The sequence below is a fragment of the Pelobates fuscus genome, chromosome 13, assembly GCF_036172605.1.
Source record: "Pelobates fuscus isolate aPelFus1 chromosome 13, aPelFus1.pri, whole genome shotgun sequence".
Taxonomy (NCBI): domain Eukaryota; kingdom Metazoa; phylum Chordata; class Amphibia; order Anura; family Pelobatidae; genus Pelobates; species Pelobates fuscus.
This window is the reverse complement of record NC_086329.1, coordinates 110864565-110888021: the sequence shown is the minus strand read 5'-3', so window position 1 is coordinate 110888021 and position 23457 is coordinate 110864565. Positions and strand designations below refer to the sequence as shown.

At 49.5% G+C, this 23457-nt stretch overlaps 1 protein-coding gene across 1 annotated transcript in view; it reads right to left on the bottom strand.

The window, feature by feature from the left end:
* LOC134582710 (scavenger receptor cysteine-rich type 1 protein M130-like) overlaps positions 1–16251 on the bottom strand; it is a 109113-nt gene extending 92862 nt beyond the window's left edge. The window contains exons 1-7 of the mRNA XM_063439353.1: positions 16182–16251; positions 15755–15898; positions 15014–15157; positions 14273–14416; positions 13379–13675; positions 5535–5573; positions 5241–5363 (exon numbers count right to left, since the gene is read on the bottom strand). Of these exons, the coding sequence (XP_063295423.1) occupies positions 5241–5363; positions 5535–5573; positions 13379–13675; positions 14273–14416; positions 15014–15157; positions 15755–15898; positions 16182–16251 (961 nt within the window). The remainder of the gene's footprint in view (positions 1–5240; positions 5364–5534; positions 5574–13378; positions 13676–14272; positions 14417–15013; positions 15158–15754; positions 15899–16181) is intronic.
* Positions 16252–23457: the final 7206 nt, after the last annotated feature.

Below are 23457 nucleotides of genomic sequence, written 5' to 3'. Positions count from 1 at the left end.
TAGGTCCCCCCGCCTAATTGTTATTTAGGGGGCCCCCACCCGCCACGCAGGGGAAGGGGGTGGGGGGGGTTAGAATGTTTTTTTTATTTATGTTTTTACAGTGAGCAACCACAGGCTGCTCACTGCTTACTAGACATGCCCCTACTCGCGTTATAGCGAGTAGGGGCATAATTTACTAATACAAAGTAATCTTTATTTCATATTAGTAAATGTAGAGAACAAAAGACAACAAATACAGGGTGCGCTAAATAAAATAAAGGGAGATGAAAAAGTCTTTAGGTACAATGTGGACCTTGAGTGAGTGTTCTTATGTTCTTTCTTTGGGATCTCAGTAGTCGAATATGGAATACAAAAGCAGAGAGGGGAGACCAATAGTGCAAAACCGTAATGCGGAAAGGATCACGAACAACACAGACGTGGAGAAGTGCCAACTTACAATTTAAAGAGCTAAGCCCAGCTCTAGGTAAAACAGCATACAGTGGTATTTAGTACTCCCCACATGTAGGATATCGCTGGACAATTGGAGGTGTCTTCACAAGATTCTTTACACCATCCCAGACAGACGTCAGCATATAAAATATATAAAAGATGGAAAAACCCAATGGTGCAATAACTTTGGTAATACTGCAACAACAGACAACACTGAGATCCTAAGAGTGCCAACTTACAATTTAAAGAGCTATGACCAGCTCTGAGTAAAACAGCATACAGTGGTATTTTAACTCCCCACGTGTAGGATATTCCTCTAATGATGCTTGCAGTGCCGGTCTTATGAAAATAAAATCACAAGAGAGGGCCCATAGTGTTTTCCATATATAAAATGACAGTGGAATAAAAATGAAACGTACTTACAGTGTTAAGCAGCCACACTGCTCTATGAACCAAGCGTGGGTGGAATAATCCCCACCAGGGATTTCTTTTGAAGTACTGAATATTGTTTAAAAAAAATCAGGCAGGATAAAACAGCAACATATAAAGTAAATGTACTAACCAAAGGTAAGTGGTAGTCACAAAATACTTTAATTAAAAACAAAGTATAAATACACAACGCGTTTCGCCAAACAGTAGGCTTTTTCAAGTGTTCCCCTCCCTTTCTATTTACTACATATTAGTAAATGTGGCTGAAAGACCAATTTAGGTCTTTCAGCCTTTTAGTAGGTAGCTCCCTGATACCGTGGGAGTTAGGGAGTTATCTACTAAGCGGCTGCAAGATGCAGCCACAGCACGAATAGGATCGGAGTTTCATTAATTTGAATGAAATTGCGATCTGAACAAAGTCCCGAATTGCGTTCTAACACGAATGGAGAAACTGTTCTCATTCTGTTAGGATGCAGTTTTGCCGGCGGTCTGTCTAAGTGACAGGACATTCGGCAATACTGAGAGGAAGCATCGTGGGAACAGGGAGGAAAGCTAAGGATCATGGGAAAATTCCTGTGACCACCGGAAACGAAGCACACTTTGCTCCTCCGCTGGTCACCTCTGGTCACTGCGTAGGAAACCTCCAGAAGAGAAATAGTCCCTACTTTTTCTTAAGATTTAAAGAAAACAGGAAGGAAAGAAGAACAGATCCTGAGAGAGGGAGAGAAGATGAATCAATTGGAGAAAGGTAAATTCGGCATGACAGTGCCGCTTTAATCTGTCCCTCACAGCTGCAGCATCCTCTCCCTACACTAATAAGAGCTCATGTGACTCCAGCTTATATAGAGGCTGGGTTACATGCAGCACTGGCCAATCACAGCCATGCCATTAGTAGGTGTGGCTGTGATGGCTTCTAAGGGCACACGAGTCAAACGCTTGTTGATTGGCTGCCCTGCAGCTTTTCAAAACGCGCCATTAAATTTCCGAACACCGAACTCGAACTGTCACTGAAATGTCCGGGCTTGGGTTCGGGGTCCAAAAATCAAAATGTTCGGTACGAACCCAAACTTTACAGTTCGGGTTCGCTCATCTCTAGTGGAAGGCTTTATGTCTCGAGGTAATAGGCGTGGCTCTCACTAGGTTTGAAGGATTCAGCTCAACTAGGGAATTAACCGTGTGGACTTAGATTTGTAGTAAAGGCAAGCTTACATATATGACGTATCCACTCATGCATGGGAGTTCAAATGCAGGTTTAATACTTGTTTCCTTTTCTGATTAGCGAGCTATATTTGATAGGTTTCATTTCTTTCTCTCTTTTGCTACTTTATGATTAGTTCTCCCCTGTCTTTGTTACAATTTACATGGGATTGCTACCAATGTAGAGTGAGTTAAGTGGATACTTTATTTCTGTTCCAGCTACATGATTTATATGGCCATTATTTGGCTTTTAATTCTTATCTTACAGTCATTACTATGATGTAATAGTTCCACTCATGTTAAAATGTGGTCAGTACTTCCTGTTATGGTAGACATGCCACTTCACATATGTCCTAGCACACAATAACGGGATTTTCCCAATACTAATTGCATTGGAAGTGTGTGGCCTTTCAAATATGTTCCCTTTCCTTTTATATGTTAGGATAAATGATTAATATGATGTATTTTAACATAGGAGTTTTTGTTTATTTTTAATTTAACTTAAAATTCATTACTCTAAAGTACAGACTCGTCACCTATTCATACAATATTCCTATGGCAAGGGACTCTCCTATATTTTGGTCCCCTATTTATGGACTTTTTCTTTGTATAAATAAATTACCAGTGTTAGGCCCTTTCTTGGAGAATTCATCCTTTATGAGACCTACTTTATTCCCATTGAACTTGATAGATTCTATTGTATGGTGTGACGGACTGCCTGGCACTCCTAGCGAGTACCTCAGCCAATCGATGCTTCTAGTGCTTTCCGAGGGCTCCAAGCACACCAGACACCATAAGCACTGTAGACCCCACAAACCACCGCAGCTTGTTTGGAGTCTCGCTGTCCTCCACCCACCCTGGACCCAAGACCAGGTTCCAGCTCACAGTGGGTAGACCTCTCCTCTTCCAGAGAGCGTAGCAGGAACAGCTCTTAAAAGAGCTAGTGATTATACTCAGGGGAGTATTGTGATTACTCCCCAGAGTGTAGTTCACCCAACCATGAGCCAAGACTTCATGAAGGGGTAAGCAGGTCTGTTTAATACAAGCCAGCAGTTACAATTTATACACACATTTAAACCCCCAACAGCCTCATTTACATACAGAAGGTTACATAGATTACTATAGTACAAGGAAGGGTGGGGTCAGACAATAGCAAGGGCTGATGGGAGATTGAGGAGGGACAAAGCAGCCAGTTTAAACTGGTCTGGCATTGTCCCTGGGACAACACCCTGCTGGAGAACAATAGGACAGGAAAAAGGGGGAGAGGGAGAGGCACAGATAAGCAATACATTCAACATACTCCTTCTCTGTGTCTGAGAGATAATTAATTATCTCCAGGTACAGAACAACACACACTTTATCACCCAGATCAGTTCAGTGGTTTGGTTTTTCCATGGACGTAACTTTTTAACAGGTCTTTTTGCAGGGCCCATAATATGGGGTCAAGAGGCTGGCAAGAGGGCCCCACCAAGTACCAGTGGTGAGGTTACTTTTGCCACATATGGCTACAGAAAGATTTAAGAAAATTACCATAATAGTCAATACTCGGTATAACGAAATGAACACTATCTATATAGGGCGAACATTGCCAGCGTTTAGAATCTCATTATCATTGGTTATTCCAGGTTTAAACTGTACAATTTGGTGCAGACATGGAATAACCAGAATTTCTAATATTTAGAAGAAGGGTTCCTACAAACTGTATATGTGATATCCGATCAATAGCACACTACTCATATACACAGATTACATCTTGGCTACATAAACGTTTCAAACCTCTATTGTAAGATGTAAATGGGCAGAGGCTGATGGACTTCGAAATGAGCTGCTTATAAAAAATAAAAAAAATATATCAAGAATATACTTAAAATTGTACTCACATAATAACATCAAAACTCTCCAAACCTTGCAGAACGGTACATTATGCACTACGCATGTAGAAGTTTACTACCAAAAAAGCTAGCACTAATACAAGATAACGCTTCCAATTCGTGTTGGAGATGTCATAATGAGTGCACAGTGCTGTGTGAATGTCCTGATACTGTACACGGTGCGGTGTGAAGGTTCTGATACTGTACACGGTGCTGTGTGAAGGTTCTGATACTGTACACAGTGCTGTGTGATTGTCCTGATACTGTACACAGTGCTCTGTGAATGTCCTGATACTGTACACGGTGCTGTGTGATTGTCCTGATACTGTACACAGTGCTCTGTGAATGTCCTGATACTGTACACAGTGCTGTGTGATTGTCCTGATACTGTACACGGTGTTGTGTGATTGTCCTGATACTGTACACAGTGCCGTGTAAATGTCCTGATACTGCACACAGTGCTCTGTGATTGTCCTGATACTGTACACGGTGCTCTGTTAATGTCCTGATACTGTACACAGTGCCGTGTGAAGGTTCTGATACTGTACACAGTGCTCTGTGATTGTCCTGATACTGTACACGGTGCTGTGTGAATGTTCTGATACTGTACACAGTGCTCTGTGAATGTCCTGATACTGTACACAGTGCTTTGTGAAGGTTCTGATACTGTACACGGTGCTCTGTGATTGTCCTGATACTGTACACAGTGCCGTGTAAATGTCCTGATACTGTACACAGTGCTGTGTGAAGGTTCTGATACTGTACACAGTGCTCTGTGATTGTCCTGATACTGTACACGGTGCTGTGTGAATGTTCTGATACTGTACACAGTGCTCTGTGAATGTCCTGATACTGTACACAGTGCTGTGTGAAGGTTCTGATACTGTACACGGTGCTCTGTGATTGTCCTGATACTGTACACAGTGTTTTGTGATTGTCCTGATACTGTACACAGTGCTGTGTGATTGTCCTGATACTGTACACAGTGCTTTGTAAATTGAAATTTAGTCATACACAGGCTGCTCCTGCATGTTCTAGCACTCTATTAACAGAGGAGGAGATAATACATTTTAAATTAAACTTAATTTGTAATAAAGGAAATGTAAACATTAGATCTTAGTTTACAGGAAGTGTTTAGGAAGGCTGTTCACGGTACCTGTACTGAGTGTCGGTGATGGGGAAAGAGGTACATTGGGTTAGCTTTAATTTGTGGCATTCATAACAGACAGTATTAAATAGTGATTAATCAATATACACCCAATATTATAGTATACAGGGTAAAATGAGAGTTTAATAATATTAGAGGTTTCTCACCGGCACAGATCACTCCAACATCTTCATCGTGACCACAGTTATGTTTTCCCCATGAATTATGCTGACAATCCCACAGCGCTGACTCTGATCCTGTACATTCTACATTATCCAACCAAATCCTCGCTGATCCAGGACCAAATAAAGAGGCAGCGTCATATTCATGGTCTGTGTGTAACTTACTGCAGCCCAGCTGGTTACAGACCACAGCAGTGTTATTATATCTATACCAGGAATCATCACACACTGTGCCCCACTCTCCCCGATACTTCACCTCCACTCGCCCCTCACACTCACTGCGTCCCCCAACAAGTCTCAGCTCCTCTGGTTCTTCACCTGTAAAGAGAGAGGGGAGAGATCATAGTGAATGTCAGTTCATGGAGAGCAGGGGGCGGGGCTGGCACAGAATGTGGGCTGGCCTAAAAGAGAAGCAGGGATTAGAGCAGTGTGTGATTGGAGAGAAGAAATGGGAGGGATTAGCGGTGGGAATGGGAGGGTCTAAGAGAGAATGGGAGGAAAAAACAGGATATGGGTTGGGCTAGAAGGCAGAAGGAGGGATTAGAGCTGTACATGGGCAATACAGGAGACCTGAGCTTGAAAGGTAGTAGGAGGGATTAGAGGTGTGTCTGAGAGGGAGTAGGAGGGATTAGAGGAGGATGTGGGTGTGTCTGAGAGGGAGTAGGAGGGATTAGAGGAGGATGTGGGTGTGTCTGAGAGGTAGTAGGAGGGATTAGAGGAGAATGTGGATGTGTCTGAGAGGGAGTAGGAGGGATTAGAGGAGAATGTGGGTGTGTCTGAGAGGGAGTAGGAGGGATTAGAGGAGGATGTGGGTGTGTCTGAGAGGGAGTAGGAGGGATTAGAGGAGGATGTGGGTGTGTCTGAGAGGGAGTAGGAGGGATTAGAGGAGGATGTGGGTGTGTCTGAGAGGGAGAAGGAGGGATTAGAGGAGGATGTGGGTGTGTCTGAGAGGGAGTAGGAGGGATTAGAGGAGGATGTGGGTGTGTCTGAGAGGGAGTAGGAGGGATTAGAGGAGGATGTGGGTGTGTCTGAGAGGGAGTAGGAGGGAATAGAGGAGGATGTGGGTGTGTCTGAGAGGGAGTAGGAGGGATTAGAGGAGGATGTGGGTGTGTCTGAGAGGGAGTAGGAGGGATTAGAGGAGGATGTGGGTGTGTCTGAGAGGGAGTAGGAGGGAATAGAGGAGGATGTGGGTGTGTCTGAGAGGGAGTAGGAGGGATTAGAGGAGGATGTGGGTGTGTCTGAGAGGGAGTAGGAGGGATTAGAGGAGGATGTGGGTGTGTCTGAGAGGGAGTAGGAGGGATTAGAGGAGGATGTGGGTGTGTCTGAGAGGTAGTAGGAGGGATTAGAGGAGAATGTGGGTGTGTCTGAGAGGGAGTAGGAGGGATTAGAGGAGGATGTGGGTGTGTCTGAGAGGGAGTAGGAGGGATTAGAGGAGGATGTGGGTGTGTCTGAGAGGGAGTAGGAGGGATTAGAGGAGGATGTGGGTGTGTCTGAGAGGGAGTAGGAGGGATTAGAGGAGGATGTGGGTGTGTCTGAGAGGGAGAAGGAGGGATTAGAGGAGGATGTGGGTGTGTCTGAGAGGGAGTAGGAGGGATTAGAGGAGGATGTGGGTGTGTCTGAGAGGGAGTAGGAGGGATTAGAGGAGGATGTGGGTGTGTCTGAGAGGGAGTAGGAGGGAATAGAGGAGGATGTGGGTGTGTCTGAGAGGGAGTAGGAGGGATTAGAGGAGGATGTGGGTGTGTCTGAGAGGGAGTAGGAGGGATTAGAGGAGGATGTGGGTGTGTCTGAGAGGGAGTAGGAGGGAATAGAGGAGGATGTGGGTGTGTCTGAGAGGGAGTAGGAGGGATTAGAGGAGGATGTGGGTGTGTCTGAGAGGGAGTAGGAGGGATTAGAGGAGGATGTGGGCGTGTCTGAGAGGGAGTAGGAGGGAATAGAGGAGGATGGGGGTGTGTCTGAGAGGGAGTAGGAGGGATTAGAGGAGGATGTGGGTGTGTCTGAGAGGGAGTAGGAGGGATTAGAGGAGGATGTGGGTGTGTCTGAGAGGGAGTAGGAGGGATTAGAGGAGGATGTGGGTGTGTCTGAGAGGGAGTAGGAGGGATTAGAGGAGGATGTGGGTGTGTCTGAGAGGGAGAAGGAGGGATTAGAGCAGGATGTGGGTGTGTCTGAGAGGGAGTAGGAGGGATTAGAGGAGGATGTGGGTGTGTCTGAGAGGGAGTAGGAGGGATTAGAGGAGGATGTGGGTGTGTCTGAGAGGGAGTAGGAGGGATTAGAGGAGGATGTGGGTGTGTCTGAGAGGGAGAAGGAGGGATTAGAGGAGGATGTGGGTGTCTCTGAGAGGGAGTAGGAGGGATTAGAGGAGGATGTGGGTGTGTCTGAGAGGGAGAAGGAGGGATTAGAGGAGGATGTGGACTGTGGTAGAGGTTAACACAGTAAAGGAGTTTAAGCATGCGTGGGATAGGCATAAGGCTATCCTAACTATAAGATAAGGCCAGGGACTAATGAAAGTATTTAGAAAACTGGGCAGACTAGATGGGCCGAATGGTTCTTATCTGCCGTCACATTCTATGATGTGGGTGTCTCTGAGAGGGAGTAGGAGGGATTAGAGGAGGATGTGGGCCAGTCTGATCAGACTGGCTGGATAGGGTGTGGGAGGGTTTGGATAGGAAGTTGGAGGAGCTGGATAGGGTGTGGGTGGGGCTGGATAGGATGTGGGTGGGGTCTCTGTGCTATAACATGCGCAGTACATCCAATGTTACCATAAGATCAATAAGACATTTACCTCGGACATCGACCCATGGGGGGCGCTATGGCGGCAGGGTTGGAATAGATCAATCTCAACAAGCACACAATATAAATGGTTGTTTTTTTCCCCATTCTATTTAAAGCCAGTTGTCACTGTCACAGCACTGTATTAGTGAATATGATACAATGTTTTTTAGTCAATGTAATTATCTTTTATTGGGAGCATTTTTGGACTAGCACGCATCTACCCACTTGTGAAAAATCTCGTTATTCTTAGTCCTGGGGAGTTGGCTTTTCCTACTGCATGTTGCTCCACCTTAGCCGCCACGTGATATCGCAAGTCGTCGTGCTACCTAAATGCTCTGAGACCTGCACTGCGGACAGCTGCAGGCAGCGCAAGGAGAGCAAGTGAGTGAAGGGGAGCCAAGGTCCAACGGATCTTTAACAAAGGCCACAGCCAAAATCAGGCCCAAGCCAAGGCCAGAGTGTGACGAGAGTAATCTCGCCACATTGCATTGGAGAAGCCTGGTTGTCCGCCTGCTGCCTTTGGACTATGGCCCTGGGAGATTGGGCCCCTTTAAATACGGTATTCGGCCACATCAGAGTTTATGTCACTCATTCTGGCCCTTTAAATACTGGGGAGAAGGATTGGCATTTTTTATATGGCACTTCTGATGCAGCCGAATTGCTGAAGTTACCGAAGTTGTCGAAGTCGATGAAGTGGCCGACATTCGACAAAGGAACACGTGGCGGCGGCCATTTTAATTTAGTCGAACACCGCTGCCCCATACCGTCACCTCCACTTCGACACTTCGGTTAAAGTCAAAGTACGTTCGACAATTCGAACACCATGTTACAATGTGCTATTTACACGAACGGACCCGTTCGTGCATTCGAATGGGACTTAGCCGTTTTTCTGCAGGAAATTGACGACCGCACAGCCCAAATCTATGGAACTGTTTTGGGCAGGAAAATGTGCTTGCGGTCGGTCATAAAGAACTTCCGTCTATCTTTTTATCCACTGGAGGGATTGGTATGATTTTTGAGAGTGTTTATGTTTAAAGTATGCTGAGTTTGAATATGTAATTTTGGAGATTGGATGTATGGTTCTAGAGTTATGAAAGTTGGGTAAAAAGTATGTTTTAACTGTATGTGTAATTGAGTTTCCTCTCAGGATAAGGTAACTGAATGTAACTGTGATGTTATTGGTTGTTTTTACCTCCCTGTGGGCGGTCTTGTATTTGCAAAGACTGTAATAAAAACCAGGCTGGGGGTGCCAGCACCTCAGACCACTGCTTGACCGTCAACACGGAGCCTTGTCTCGTTCTTGGGGGGGATTCACTGTATGCTGTTAGAGACTGATTGCCAGGAGTGTAAGCCGCTTGGGAGCTTTTCCTGTTCATCTGCTAGCAGCTATTCGAGAGGTTCCAGTTCGGGAGTTTGGAGTGCTACCTTATTCCCTTGTATGCAGTTCGGGAGTTTGATGCATTCACTTATATCCAATTCGTGAGTTTTGGTGATTCTACAGTAGCTGTGCCTGTCTTTGCAAAGGGGATTATCGTCTAAGCGGTTTTAACCCCTTGTCTGCTGAAACGGTCCATTACAATTGGTGGCAAGCGGCGGGATCGTTCCTACAGCCAGAAGGACAGCTACAGGAGACACCATTTCTTTGGATTGTACAATTTGAGGGCAACGCATGTCCCAGTACAGCGACCCTAACAGCACCAGGATGGAACCAGCAGTGGAGTACAGCTACTCTATGAGAGAGTACGACCGTATGGTGTGGTTCCACTTAAGCTTCTTCGGACCCAATCCACTGGAGAGATCGGTGCAGTTCATGAGGAATTTAGTGTTCAAGAGGCTGCAACACCGGGCAACAGGAGAAGGTCAGTTGGCACGTTGGGAGGAACTCCAGCGGCAGATACAGTTGTGGGACAGAGAGAGCCCAGTCTCCTCTCCCCAGTGGCAGATACAGCAGGGAATTGGGAGCCCAGTCTCCATTCCCCAGCGGCAGTGTGAGATGCCTGGAATTGGGAGCCCAGTCTCCATTCCCCAGCGGCCGTGTGATTTATTGGGAATTGGGAGCCCAGTCTCCATTCCCCAGCAGCAGAGTGATATGCCGGGAAGGCAGTGAAGAGGAGAACAGCATCCTCCCTCCCCAGCGGCAGGCTGAGTTACAGGGGGCAGAGGTAGTTGTTCCTGCCCCCCAGCAGCAGAGTGATATGCCGGGAAGGCAGTGTGAAGTGCAGGGAGAGGAGAGCAGCGTCCTCCCTCCCCAGTGGCAGGCTGAGTTACAGTGGGCAGAGGTGGTTGTTCCTTGTCTGCTGAAACGGTCCATTACACAGAGAAAGGACAGCCAAGGCACAAAGGCCACAGCCAAAATCAGGCCCAAGGGGTCACAACCAAGTTGAGGGATGGAGGCCCAGACTGCTGGCACTGGTCTGTTCTATTTGCCACCAGCAACTTAGCTGCAGCTGCAAAGCAATTATTCAGAGAGAAACTGACTGGTGGACCCCATGACTTGGAATGCCTTAAACATACCACACTGTGCACAACCAGGAGTTAAGCAAAAAGAGTTGCATGTGGTGTTGCAGTTAGCATGTTTATAACCCATGTTATAATTTGTGTAGGACCGACAGATATTGGGCTACCCTGGTGTGATGGGTTTAACACGATATGGCCATACAATAAAAAACAAAGAAAAACATTACTGGAGCTCTATCCCAATTCCCTACGCACATTTCAATAACTGGAGGTTATGTAGCATTTGGTTTTTAGTGTATGTATAGGGGATGATTGTGCTATAGTCATTGCTGCTGCCCAGGAGTAGTGTGAGTTGAATATTGTTCGATATAGCCATACGGTGTAACTGCATCCCCATAATTGTTTGCTAAGAAAGGTAATTTTAAGTAGCCTTTAATTGTATATCTGATACAGAATGCTTTGTGGATTTTTTTTATTGATTTCTTGAATTAAGGGAACACTATAGCGTTTTTAAACCCTTAAGGACGGCGGGCGTTCTATGCCATCTATGCCAGGATGGGCATAGAACATCCCCGTCATCCATTGTACTTACCGGGTCCCCGCCGATCCCCCGATGGTGGTCGCGATCCTGGGGTCTGTCTGCAAGCTCAGGCAGACCCCCTCTGCCCAATGCGGGCCCCTCCCAGCCTTGTGATCGCGGGGTCCTTGCAATTACATGGCCGGAATAGCCGGCCTATGTAGTGCCTGCAGGGGGACTGCCTGAACTCTCAGGCAGTCCCCCTCATGCCTGTAAAAAAAATTTAAAAAGCGAGTAAAAGTTATTCAATTAAATAACTCTCTCTCTCTATAATTGTATATATATACACACACACACACACGCAATTAATAAAAGTGTATTTTAATATTAATATATATATATAATTTTATCACATGACAGGAGGCTTCATATTTTCCATAACTTTCTTTATTTTATGCCTCCAGCAGCACAAGTCTGTTTTAACCTTCATTAATGTTTACTTTGTCTTTTTTACATCTCCTTGCTGACCCTGTTTCCTTCCCTGTCACTTGCATGAATAGCAGCATTTTACCGCGATCACGTTTTATTCCTGGCAGGTTCTGGGGTTAACAGACAATGGTACTGGGGGTGGAGGGAGCGTGGGGCGCTTTGCCTTTACCCGCGGGCCGCGACTGTGGGCCGCGCGGAATATTTGTGTGTGAACGGTGGCCATCTTGAATTTCAAGATGGCTGCCTAGATTCTCGGCGGCCATCTTAGTTTTGCCAGTTCGTGATTCCCACGAAATGACATTTTTCACAGTAAATATATGGATTTCTTGCAGTTTGTTCCTGAGGAGTGTGCACATGTGGATATAGATTTTATGTCTGTTTTTCATTAAAGGAACTTAAATTAAAGGGCCAGTTCACTCCCTTGAGTGACCATTATAAAGATATGTATGTACGTAGTGGGCATTGGATAGCATTCCCTTCATCCCCCCATAAAAAAACATAACTTACCCCTTCAAATAACGACAGACAACTTCTTGGGAAAACAGGCCACAGCATTTATTAACATCACCAAATACTGCATCACTCCTTAAAAATATAACATAATAATAAATTAACATAAACACTTTTTATACAGTCATACAGTAATGAAGAAACCGTCTTTGCCAATCTAACTTCCCCAAGGCTCTTACCTCGTCCCCTCGGCATAATAAAACCTCTTCCTTTTCAGGGCTCCCCACCAGCCGGTTTTCCGCTCGGTGGGGCCCACCGGTCTACTTACAACCCAGTGGGGGCACGTCAAACCTGGTACCTCCTCCAGGTTCACCATAAGAGACAGGGGAAGGATGAGACCCGGCCATTGTCAGGGTGTTTCGGCTGGGGTTGACTGCGTTGGGCGTGGAGGGTGCGGAGTTTGGAGGGCACTCCTTCTGAATTGGCCCTTTTCATCTAATCTACCATCCCTTATTTGGCAAGGACATGCCCCGCCACAAACCCCCCATGGCCTGTTCCAAAGCTTCTTGAAGCGACAACTTAAACAGGTCGAGCCCGACCTCTGTCAGATGCACCCCATCCAGTCGAAAAAATGTGCTGCATCTTTTTCAAAAACCTGGTGCCGTATCGAGATTCCCCCAACCCCCGTTACAAACTTCGCAATCCGCCGATTAAACTTCTTGCGGCTGCGCTCCAGCGCACTGTGGCTGTGGGCCTGCCGCCAAAAATTCCTCGCCACTACCTCCGACTAAATCACGGATACGTCGGGGAACAAGATCAAGATCTGGGACAAGTCCCTCCTGGCCATGTCCACCAGGGCCCCCACAGGCACGGTCCCCAGATCGTTACCACCCAGATGGATAATCAAAACCGATTTAGCCCCAAGCAAGCGGGAAAGCCTGACCAAGAGACGGAGGAGCCAGACCCACCTCATGTCTCTGACCCCGAACCACCGTACCTCCGCAGTTACTGGCATGAGACCGAGACGCTCCCCCCTGGCCGGACTGCCGCTATCCTCCGTGCCCAGTGGATATAGGAGTAACCAATCAACCAGACCTTGTAGGGAACTAGACCTGGGAGGAAAACAAACAGTCTAGCTCAGGAGACCGTCAGGATGCACATAAGAGACAAACCTGGATTCCCACCTCCCTATTCTCTGTACCTCCTGATCCGGCATATCCAGCCGAGAAGCCTCCGTTGCTGCGCCAATTCAGAAGGAGTGCCCTCCAAACTCCGCACCCTCCAAGCCCAAAGTAGTCAACCCCAGCCTAAACACCCTGACAAATTGAAAATGGGAGAGGAAGCTCCCATCCTCGTGCACTAGCAGGGGGCCAGCCAGTGCAGGGTGAACTTCGCAAAAACACTGCCAGCTGCCAAAACGCTGCCAGCTGTACCCACTTACCTTTACCAAACACGTCAGTCTTGGAGCAACGAATCTTAAAGGAGACCCAGCCCTGACATCCTAGAAGAGGATTCCCCCAATGGTTGCCCTGCTTGGACACACCAACTCCCCAATCCTCATGGCCCCAAAGAATGCAAACGAAAAGGCCAAGCGAAAAAGCCGCACCTCGAGTCTGGAACTCGATACAGACACTCAAACCAGGTCCATCAGCCTTTCGAGCCCAGGGACCATAGTTCCACCGGACACCGGCACCCATCCTCGTCCGAGTGGGGCGCAGCTGCCCGGGAACTCCGACCACTGCGAACGAGAGAGAGCATTAGCAATTACATTGTGAACCCCCGGAACATGCAGCGTCCTACAAGACACGTTAAGGCACAGACACCATAGCACCAGGCGCTGGAGCAAATGAACCACCGGCGGGGAGGAGGCAGAGAGCTGGTTAATCGCCTGCATGACCCCAAGGTTGTCACAGTGAACGACAACCCGCCGATCCCGTAAGTCCAGACCCCAGAGCTCCCCCAATGGTTGCCCTGCTTGGACACACCAACTCCCCAATCCTCATGGCCCCAAAGAATGCAAACGAAAAGGCCAAGCGAAAAAGCCGCACCTCGAAGTCCTAAAAGCACACCTGTGGGAGCGCTCCGGCACCGGCGTCCGGGTATCCACCGTAACCCAACCCTTATGCAGCCCCTTAACCGCCTGCCTCACCACAAACTCCTTGGTCATGTCCCCCCACACTTGCAGCTTAAAGAAAAAACTCAGCCCAGCCAGGCGCGAGGACACCGCCGAAGGCGACACCCAAGTGTTCAATAGCCGCAACCATCCCCGCAATCGAGCGGGCGTATCCGGGAAAACCCCCAGACCTGTCTCCCACTCGAGCCATTACGCCCATACCTTCGAGTATCTGGCCCAAGTGGAACTCGATACAGACACTCAAACCAGGTCCATCAGCCTTTCGAGCCCAGGGACCATAGTTCCACCGGACACCGGCACCCATCCTCGTCCGAGTGGGGCGCAGCTGCCCGGGAACTCCGACCACTGCGAACGAGAGAGAGCATTAGCAATTACATTGTGAACCCCCGGAACATGCAGCGTCCTACAAGACACGTTAAGGCACAGACACCATAGCACCAGGCGCTGGAGCAAATGAACCACCGGCGGGGAGGAGGCAGAGAGCTGGTTAATCGCCTGCATGACCCCAAGGTTGTCACAGTGAACGACAACCCGCCGATCCCGTAAGTCCAGACCCCAGAGCTCCCCCAATGGTTGCCCTGCTTGGACACACCAACTCCCCAATCCTCATGGCCCCAAAGAATGCAAACGAAAAGGCCAAGCGAAAAAGCCGCACCTCGAAGTCCTAAAAGCACACCTGTGGGAGCGCTCCGGCACCGGCGTCCGGGTATCCACCGTAACCCAACCCTTATGCAGCCCCTTAACCGCCTGCCTCACCACAAACTCCTTGGTCATGTCCCCCCACACTTGCAGCTTAAAGAAAAAACTCAGCCCAGCCAGGCGCGAGGACACCGCCGAAGGCGACACCCAAGTGTTCAATAGCCGCAACCATCCCCGCAATCGAGCGGGCGTATCCGGGAAAACCCCCAGACCTGTCTCCCACTCGAGCCATTACGCCCATACCTTCGAGTATCTGGCCCAAGTGGAACTCGATACAGACACTCAAACCAGGTCCATCAGCCTTTCGAGCCCAGGGACCATAGTTCCACCGGACACCGGCACCCATCCTCGTCCGAGTGGGGCGCAGCTGCCCGGGAACTCCGACCACTGCGAACGAGAGAGAGCATTAGCAATTACATTGTGAACCCCCGGAACATGCAGCGTCCTACAAGACACGTTAAGGCACAGACACCATAGCACCAGGCGCTGGAGCAAATGAACCACCGGCGGGGAGGAGGCAGAGAGCTGGTTAATCGCCTGCATGACCCCAAGGTTGTCACAGTGAACGACAACCCGCCGATCCCGTAAGTCCAGACCCCAGAGCTCCCCCAATGGTTGCCCTGCTTGGACACACCAACTCCCCAATCCTCATGGCCCCAAAGAATGCAAACGAAAAGGCCAAGCGAAAAAGCCGCACCTCGAAGTCCTAAAAGCACACCTGTGGGAGCGCTCCGGCACCGGCGTCCGGGTATCCACCGTAACCCAACCCTTATGCAGCCCCTTAACCGCCTGCCTCACCACAAACTCCTTGGTCATGTCCCCCCACACTTGCAGCTTAAAGAAAAAACTCAGCCCAGCCAGGCGCGAGGACACCGCCGAAGGCGACACCCAAGTGTTCAATAGCCGCAACCATCCCCGCAATCGAGCGGGCGTATCCGGGAAAACCCCCAGACCTGTCTCCCACTCGAGCCATTACGCCCATACCTTCGAGTATCTGGCCCAAGTGGAACTCGATACAGACACTCAAACCAGGTCCATCAGCCTTTCGAGCCCAGGGACCATAGTTCCACCGGACACCGGCACCCATCCTCGTCCGAGTGGGGCGCAGCTGCCCGGGAACTCCGACCACTGCGAACGAGAGAGAGCATTAGCAATTACATTGTGAACCCCCGGAACATGCAGCGTCCTACAAGACACGTTAAGGCACAGACACCATAGCACCAGGCGCTGGAGCAAATGAACCACCGGCGGGGAGGAGGCAGAGAGCTGGTTAATCGCCTGCATGACCCCAAGGTTGTCACAGTGAACGACAACCCGCCGATCCCGTAAGTCCAGACCCCAGAGCTCCAACGCCACCACAATGGGGAAAAGTTTGAGGAAAGCCAGATTCTTAGTCAGACCAGAGGCGTACCAGTCCCCAGGCCAAGTGTCAGCTCACCAGCGTATCCCCATATCGCCCCAAAGCCGACGGAACTCGCCATGTCCGTATAGAGGTGGAGATCCGCACCGGACACCTCTTGCGCTTGCCAATACGACCTCCCATTATAATCCACCAGGAACGTACCCCAGACGTCCAAATCATCCCGCAACTGCCTCATGTGTCTAATGTAGTGCCGAGGCATCGCCACCCCTAGGTGCCTGCTAAAAATCCGCCCCATGAGCATGATCCTGCATGCGAAGTTCAACTTCCCCAACAGCGATTGCAGCTGGCATAGCTGTATCTTCCGCAAGCCCCGTGCTACCGCCACGTCCTGGCGCAACCCTTCCACCTAGGGGCAGCCGGCACTCCATGGCCACCGAATCTATCTCGATGCCCAGGAAGCTAAGGCACATCACTGGCCACACAGTCTTATCGTGCGCAAGTGGAACCCCGAAGCGCCCAAATACACTTTCCACCGAGATGAGCAGGCTCCTACATGGGGCCAGAGAATGCGCAGGGCCCACACACAGGAAGTCGTCAAGGTAATGCAGCAGCGAGTCGTTCCCCGACTCCTGCCGCACCACCCATTCTAGGAAAGTGCTGAAGAACTCGAAGTAAAAGCAGGATATGGAGCACCCAATCGGGAGGCACATATCCACATAGTACTGGCCCTGGAAACAACAACTGAGGAGGTGATGGCAATTGGGGTGCACCGGCAACAAGCGAAACGCTGATTCCACGTCCGCCTTTGCCAGCAATGCCCCGGGACCCGCAGCCCTGACCATGCGTACTGCAGCGTCAAAGGAAGCATAAGACGCCCGACACAGCTCGGCAGAGATGTCATCATTTACAGAGCCCCCGTGAGGGTACAATAAATGGTGAATCAGGCAAAATTTCCCCACCTCCTTCTTGGGCACCACCCCCAAGGGCGACACTCGCAAATTGGACAATGGAGGGGCCTTGAATGGCACAACCACCCGCCCTAGTGAAACCCCCTTCCGGAGCTTTTCGAGGAGCACATCAGAAAAATCAAACACCGACTTCAAGTTTCTGGGGTAATCCCCTCCGGGATCAACTCTGCGGCCCGGCGATTCCTATAATGGCCGAGCCAGGGGCGCATCACGTCCACGGCCACTGGCGTCTTCGCCCTTAGTCCCCACATCGACTTTGTCCCCAAACTTACCCCACTTAAAGCAGCGGGATGTCAAGTAGGCATCCCTGCAATGGGAGCATTCGTGTTTAAAAAGACATGTCGCTCCCTACTTGCATTGGCTGTTGTTGAACTTCCAACAACAGCCCGGCCGCCTGTGTGAGGCCGATGGGGCAGAACCGCCCCCCCCACCGCCCTCCCCAAGAAAGGACGATGTCCCCCCTTGGTCTGCCGCCAGGCGAGTCATGATGGACAGCCACAGGCCAATATCCATCTGATCCCACAAGATAGAGGGGCGGACAGCGAGTCGCTGACAAAATTGTTCATCATAGCGCCACCAACCATATGTCCGACACGCGTTCCAATCACGCTCGCCAAAATGGAAAATGCCCCGCACCAAGTTCTTCCTGTAACGGAACTTCTCCTTATCCTTGTCCGACTCTTTTCCCTCCATTAAACCAGTCTTGTTCCAGCATTACGCTTTGGCTCATGTGTGGATTATTATGCGATACCAGCGATATTTTACCCTGTGGATTACTGGCGATATTGTTTTATGGGAATAAGGGAATGACAGACTGTTATACATATTCAGACAGTCACACCATCCCTCCCTTTTCTCTAGAGATCATGGACGAATGGAAGACAAAGGAGCCTCCCTTAGAGGGGGAAGAATGGAAGGATTTGCCTCAAGAGGACATGGACTACACTCAAGGCAGAGAACGCGCAGGTCGTCCTGGCAGGAAAGGTTGGCGCGGAGCACTCCCATGTTCGAACCACGCACCATACGTCACCCGAAGCCCTCCGAATTGGGTCTGCCAGATCTCCTGGCAAAGTTTATCAACTTCTGGCTGAGGAAGCCTATGGACAAGGAAGTCCGGGCCAAACTCAGGACCGAATGCCCACACCCCTACTACCGGACAAGATTGCCCTCACCCCGGAGTTCGATACCACGGTGGTATATTTATTTCCCGATCAGGCCAGGACCCATGGAAGGGCATAGGAAACGGTCTTAAAGTGGTTTAAGACTAACTGCTGGATATGATTGACCCCTGGCAGAAATACTCTATTTTGCAGACCTAGCCCTCACCCAAGGCACACTTTTTAAAAGCTCATGATGTGAGGGAATGGGTGCAACGGGCAATATGCAAGTTGGGCAACACGAATATGGTCAGGTGTGTGGACTGACGCAAAGCGTCCCTGTTAAAAATGGTTTCCAGGACACCTGGGTCCTCCAAACAATAAAGGGGTATGCGATAGAATTCACCAATACTCTGGAGCAGTTTGAATGGTGGTCCCCACTGTGGGCAACGAAATCCACATATCGCTCCGAAACAAAGAGATTCGAGCACTGTTCGCCAAAGGAGCCGTAGAGTTTGCCCCAGACAATTTCAGCAATATTTTTTGTGGTCATAAAGAAAATGGGAGACTATCGTCCAGTCATCTACTTACACCAACTCAATGGCTTTGTGGCGTACCGACACTTCAAGATGGAAGGTATCCATCTCCTGCGGGATCTACTCAAACACGACTGGTTCACACAGTTGGATTTGACGGACGCATACCTAGAGGTCCCCATGGAGCACGTAAGTCGCACCTTCCTTCGCTTCACCCGGGAAGATCGACCTTGCCAGTTCACGTGTCTACCGTTCGGCCTCAGCTTGACCCCATGGTGTTTCATGAAGCTTCCAACGCTGGTCATGGCACACTTGAGAGCACGGGGTATCTGTGGTCTCATATACCTGGACAACTTGTTGATTTCTTGTGAGTACAGTTCCAGACTACAGTCGCAAGCGAGGTTTATAATAAGATTCCTGGAATTGTTGGGTTTCATAGTGAACAGAGAGAAGTCGACTCTGTCCCCGTCCCGAGTGATTAAATTCCTAGGACTCGAAATATACTCCAACTCATGCGTCTTACACCTCCTTGCATCAAAGATAGCAGTGATTCAGAAGGAGATCCGACGTGTACTCTGGAAAGACACCATACCTCTCCGCCTACTTGCGAGGGTACTCGTCAGGGCCGGACTGGCCCACCGGGATACCTGGAAATTTCCGGTGGGCCGTCGGCACCTGGGGCCGGGCAGGCAGCTGGCTCACCTGCGGCCGCAGAGGGAGCCCTTCTTGCGGCCGCTGGCTGGGGAAGCTCTTCTTGCTGCCGCTGGCTGGGGAAGCTCTTCTTGCTGCCGCTGGCTGGGGAAGCTCTTCTTGTGGCCGCTGGCTGGGGAAGCTCTTCTTGTGGCCGCTGGGGGAGCAGGCTGTTCTGTCTCTGCTCCCCCTCCCTCGCGCACTAGAAAGAGACCGGAGCCGGAATATGACGTCATATTCCGGCCCCGGTCTCATTAAGCTGCATGCGAGGGAGGGGGAGCAGAGACAGAACAGCCTGCTCCCCCAGCGGCCACAAGAAGAGCTTCCCCAGCCAGCGGCCACAAGAAGAGCTTCCCCAGCCAGCGGCAGCAAGAAGAGGGGGCTATATGGACACATGGGGAATGGGCTATAGGAACACATGGAGGGCTGGGGGGCTATAGGGACACATGAAGGGCTGGAGGGGGGATAGGGACACATGGGGGTTGGGGGGCTATAGGGACACATGGGGGTTGGGGGGCTATAGGGACACATGGGGGCTGGGGGGCTATAGGAACACATTGGGGCTATAATGGTGGGGCTGAGAACTTCTCAGCCCCCATGTGTACCATTATAGCCCCCATGTGTTCCTATAGCCCCCTCCCCATTCCCCATGTGTCCTTAGAGCCCCCTCCCCAGATCCCATGTGTCCCTATAGCCTACCTAGCCCCATGTGTCCCTATAGCCCTCCCAGCCCCATGTGTCCCTATCCCCCCTCCAGCCCTTCATGTGTCCCTATAGCCCACCAGCCCTCCATGGGTTCCTATAGCCCCCTCCCCATTCCCCATGTGTCCCTATCGCCCCCATGTCTCCTTATAGCCCCCTCCCCAGCTCCCATGTGTCCCTATAGCCTACCTAGCCCCATGTGTCCCTATAGCCCCCTCCCCAGCTCCCATGTGTCCCTAAAGCCCCCCTAGCTCCCATGTGTCCCTATAGCCCCCCAGCCCCATGTGTCCATATAGCCCCCCAGCCCCATGTGTCCCATTACAGCCACCCTCCCAAGCCCCCATGTGTCCCATTATAGCCCCATGTGTCCCTATAGCCCTCAGCGCCCATGTGTCCCATTATAGCCCCCTCTCCAGCCCCCCATGTGTCCCTATAGCCCCCAGCGCCCATGTGTCCCATTATAGCACCCTCTCCAGCCCCCCATGTGTCCCTATTACCCCCAGCCCCCATGTGTTCCATTATAGCCCCCTCCCCAGCCCCATGTGTCCCTATAGCCCCCAGCCCCCATGTGTCCCATTATAGTTCCCTCTCCAGCCTCCATGTGTCCCATTATAGACCCCTCCCCAGCCCTCATGTGTCCCATGTTCTGTCTCTGCTCCCCCTCCCTCGCGCACTAGAAAGAGACCGGAGCCGGAATATGATGTCATATTCCGGCCCCGGTCTCATTAAGCTGCATGCGAGGGAGGGGGAGCTGGGGGTAATAGGGATGTGTCCCTATTACCCCCAGCCCCCATGTGTTCCATTATAGCCCCCTCCCCAGCCCCCATGTGTCCCTATAGCCCCCAGCCCCCATGTGTCCCATTATAGTTCCCTCTCCATCCTCCATGTGTCCCATTATAGCCCCAGCCCCCATGTGGCCCTATCGCCCCCCCAGCCCCCATGTTTATATTGAAAAGCCTGCAGGGACAGGCTATAGACACCAGAACCACTACATTAAGCTCTGTGTGTGTGTGTGTGTGTGTGTGCGCGCGCGCGCGCCTGCTAGTGAGTGGGCTTGCTTGTGTGTGTGTGTGCCTTCTACTGAGTGAGTTTGTGTTTTTATGTCAATGACCTTATGTATGTCAGTGAGATTGTTTGTCTGTGAGGCTGTGTATCAATCAACTTGTGTCAGTGAGATTGTCTGTCTGTGTCTGCATGTGAGTATGCTTACTGTATAATTAAAAATTTTACTCTGAAAGGACCAATATTTGATATTGGAAAAAGCTATATATATATATATATATTTGTGTTAAGGGCTCATGATAGTACAGAAGATATAAACACTGATAAGTGTAGGATGGTATTAAAAGAGCAAGTCGGTTGTGGTGTGCTGGAACCGACGATGAGGTAGGCCTGTAAATAAAGAGGGCCCACCAAGAAGAAATGTAAAGAGAAAAGGAGTTAATAATGAGGAGTGGGTGGGAGGGTGATGCAGCGCTGACCTTGAACGATATGGAGCCAGGTAAGGGGTGTCCCTTAAGTAGGGAAGAGGTGTGTCATACGCCCCTCCCACAATTACAGGCCAAAAGGCCTTAATACTTGTGTTAAGGGCTCATGATAGTACAGAAGATACAAACACTGATAAGTGTAGGATGGTATTAAAAGAGCAAGTCGGTTGTGGTGTGCTGGAACCGACGATGAGGTAGGCCTGTAAATAAAGAGGGCAAAAGTAGAAAATCAAATTTATTACATACCAGCAATATACATACTTTAACCATACATGTCTTGAAAGGCATTTCTTACTTCTTGTACCGGGTTAGGTATGTATCTAGAGTAAGCCGATGACTTCCAGCGCCCCAGTGACCCGATAACATGAACTGGAATGTTTGCACCGGATGCTGTGGAGGCTGCTCCTTTGAGGAAGGAGTGGCCCGAATAGTTAGCTGATTTGAGGCCCAGCTGTGTAAGTAAAGACCTGACGTGTGTCATAAAGGTGGTGGTAGTGAGTACCGAACCTTGTAGACTGAAAGTGGTTGAGATGGTGGTTCGTTGTTATGCTGGGTATATGAGTCCAGTAGTTTGACGGGGCTCCACCTGTTGTGAGTAGGATAGTACTTAACCTCTACTGAAAGTGCATGTTGACTGGTTTTGGAGTGAGGCAGAGTCAAGATATAATAGTCCATGTGTTTTGTTAAGTGTGAATGAAGTAGGATGTGAGTGGACTGTGTTGTGCTGATGGCGGTAAATTCTCTTGGTCTCAAGAAACCATAAACAAGGCTACGTATATGGTGGTTGTAACGATGAGGTTTGTGTTGTTGGTAAAGGGTTTAAATCTAGTGAATTGTATAAGTCTTTAAAAATATGGAAATCTATGGGTAGCCTCTGGGCCGTATGTGGGGGTTCGGATCTCTGAATACCCCTAAGGATGTTCTTAATTGGTAGGAGGACACTTGATTTGTCTGGTTGTAAAGTTAGCATGTGATGTTGGATGCCTGTCAGATATGGTTTGATTGTGTTGTATGATAGTTTGAGTTTGAGGTGGCAAAAAGAAGCAAAGCCCAACCAGGATGTCACGATGAAAGGTTGTAAGATGTTGTGTTCAGAAAGGAATCTTTAAATCAAATGAAAGCTCTATCGTAAGTTTCCCGGGTATTAGTAGACAGTGCTAATTGGGACAATGTTCTGCTATGTTGCATAATAGCATCTAGTCCAGTACTAGATGGTGGAATAGTGGGGTGTTCGTGGCTGTGAGTGCGGCTGACGAGAGTATTTGACGAAAAGCCTGGAAATTAAAGCGAGACAAATTGTCAGCAGCAGTGTTACATACACCTGGAACATGAATACAAAACAAGAGAAAATTATGACATGCAGCCAGCCAAGTGAGTTTCCTCAAGAATCTCATAATAGTCAGTGATTTGGATCGGCCTTGTTTATAATGTGACAAGTTACTTGGTTGTCTGAGTAGCAACGTACAGACGAACCTGCCCATAAATGCACCCATGCCACGGCAACCGTCACGATGGGATATATCTCAAACAGAGCTGAGGTAGTGGAAAAACCCTCCAGGTCCTGAACTTCTGAAGGCCAGCTGCCCCAAAGCCATTTGTTCCTGAAAAATTGCTGCAAAACCTGTGGTAGACGCCGCGTCTGACCAAATGGTAGGTGAGGAGTCAGACAATTTTGGAAGGAACATGCTTTTACCATTCAAGGTGGTTAAAAATTTTCTCCACATAATTACGCCTGCCGTGGCTTGGGTATCCAGGGGTGACCTGTGTCCATCATGTCTAAAACTGGGAAACATGTAAAGGAGTTGTGAGATGAAAGCCCGGCCTTGAGGTATGATGCGAATGGC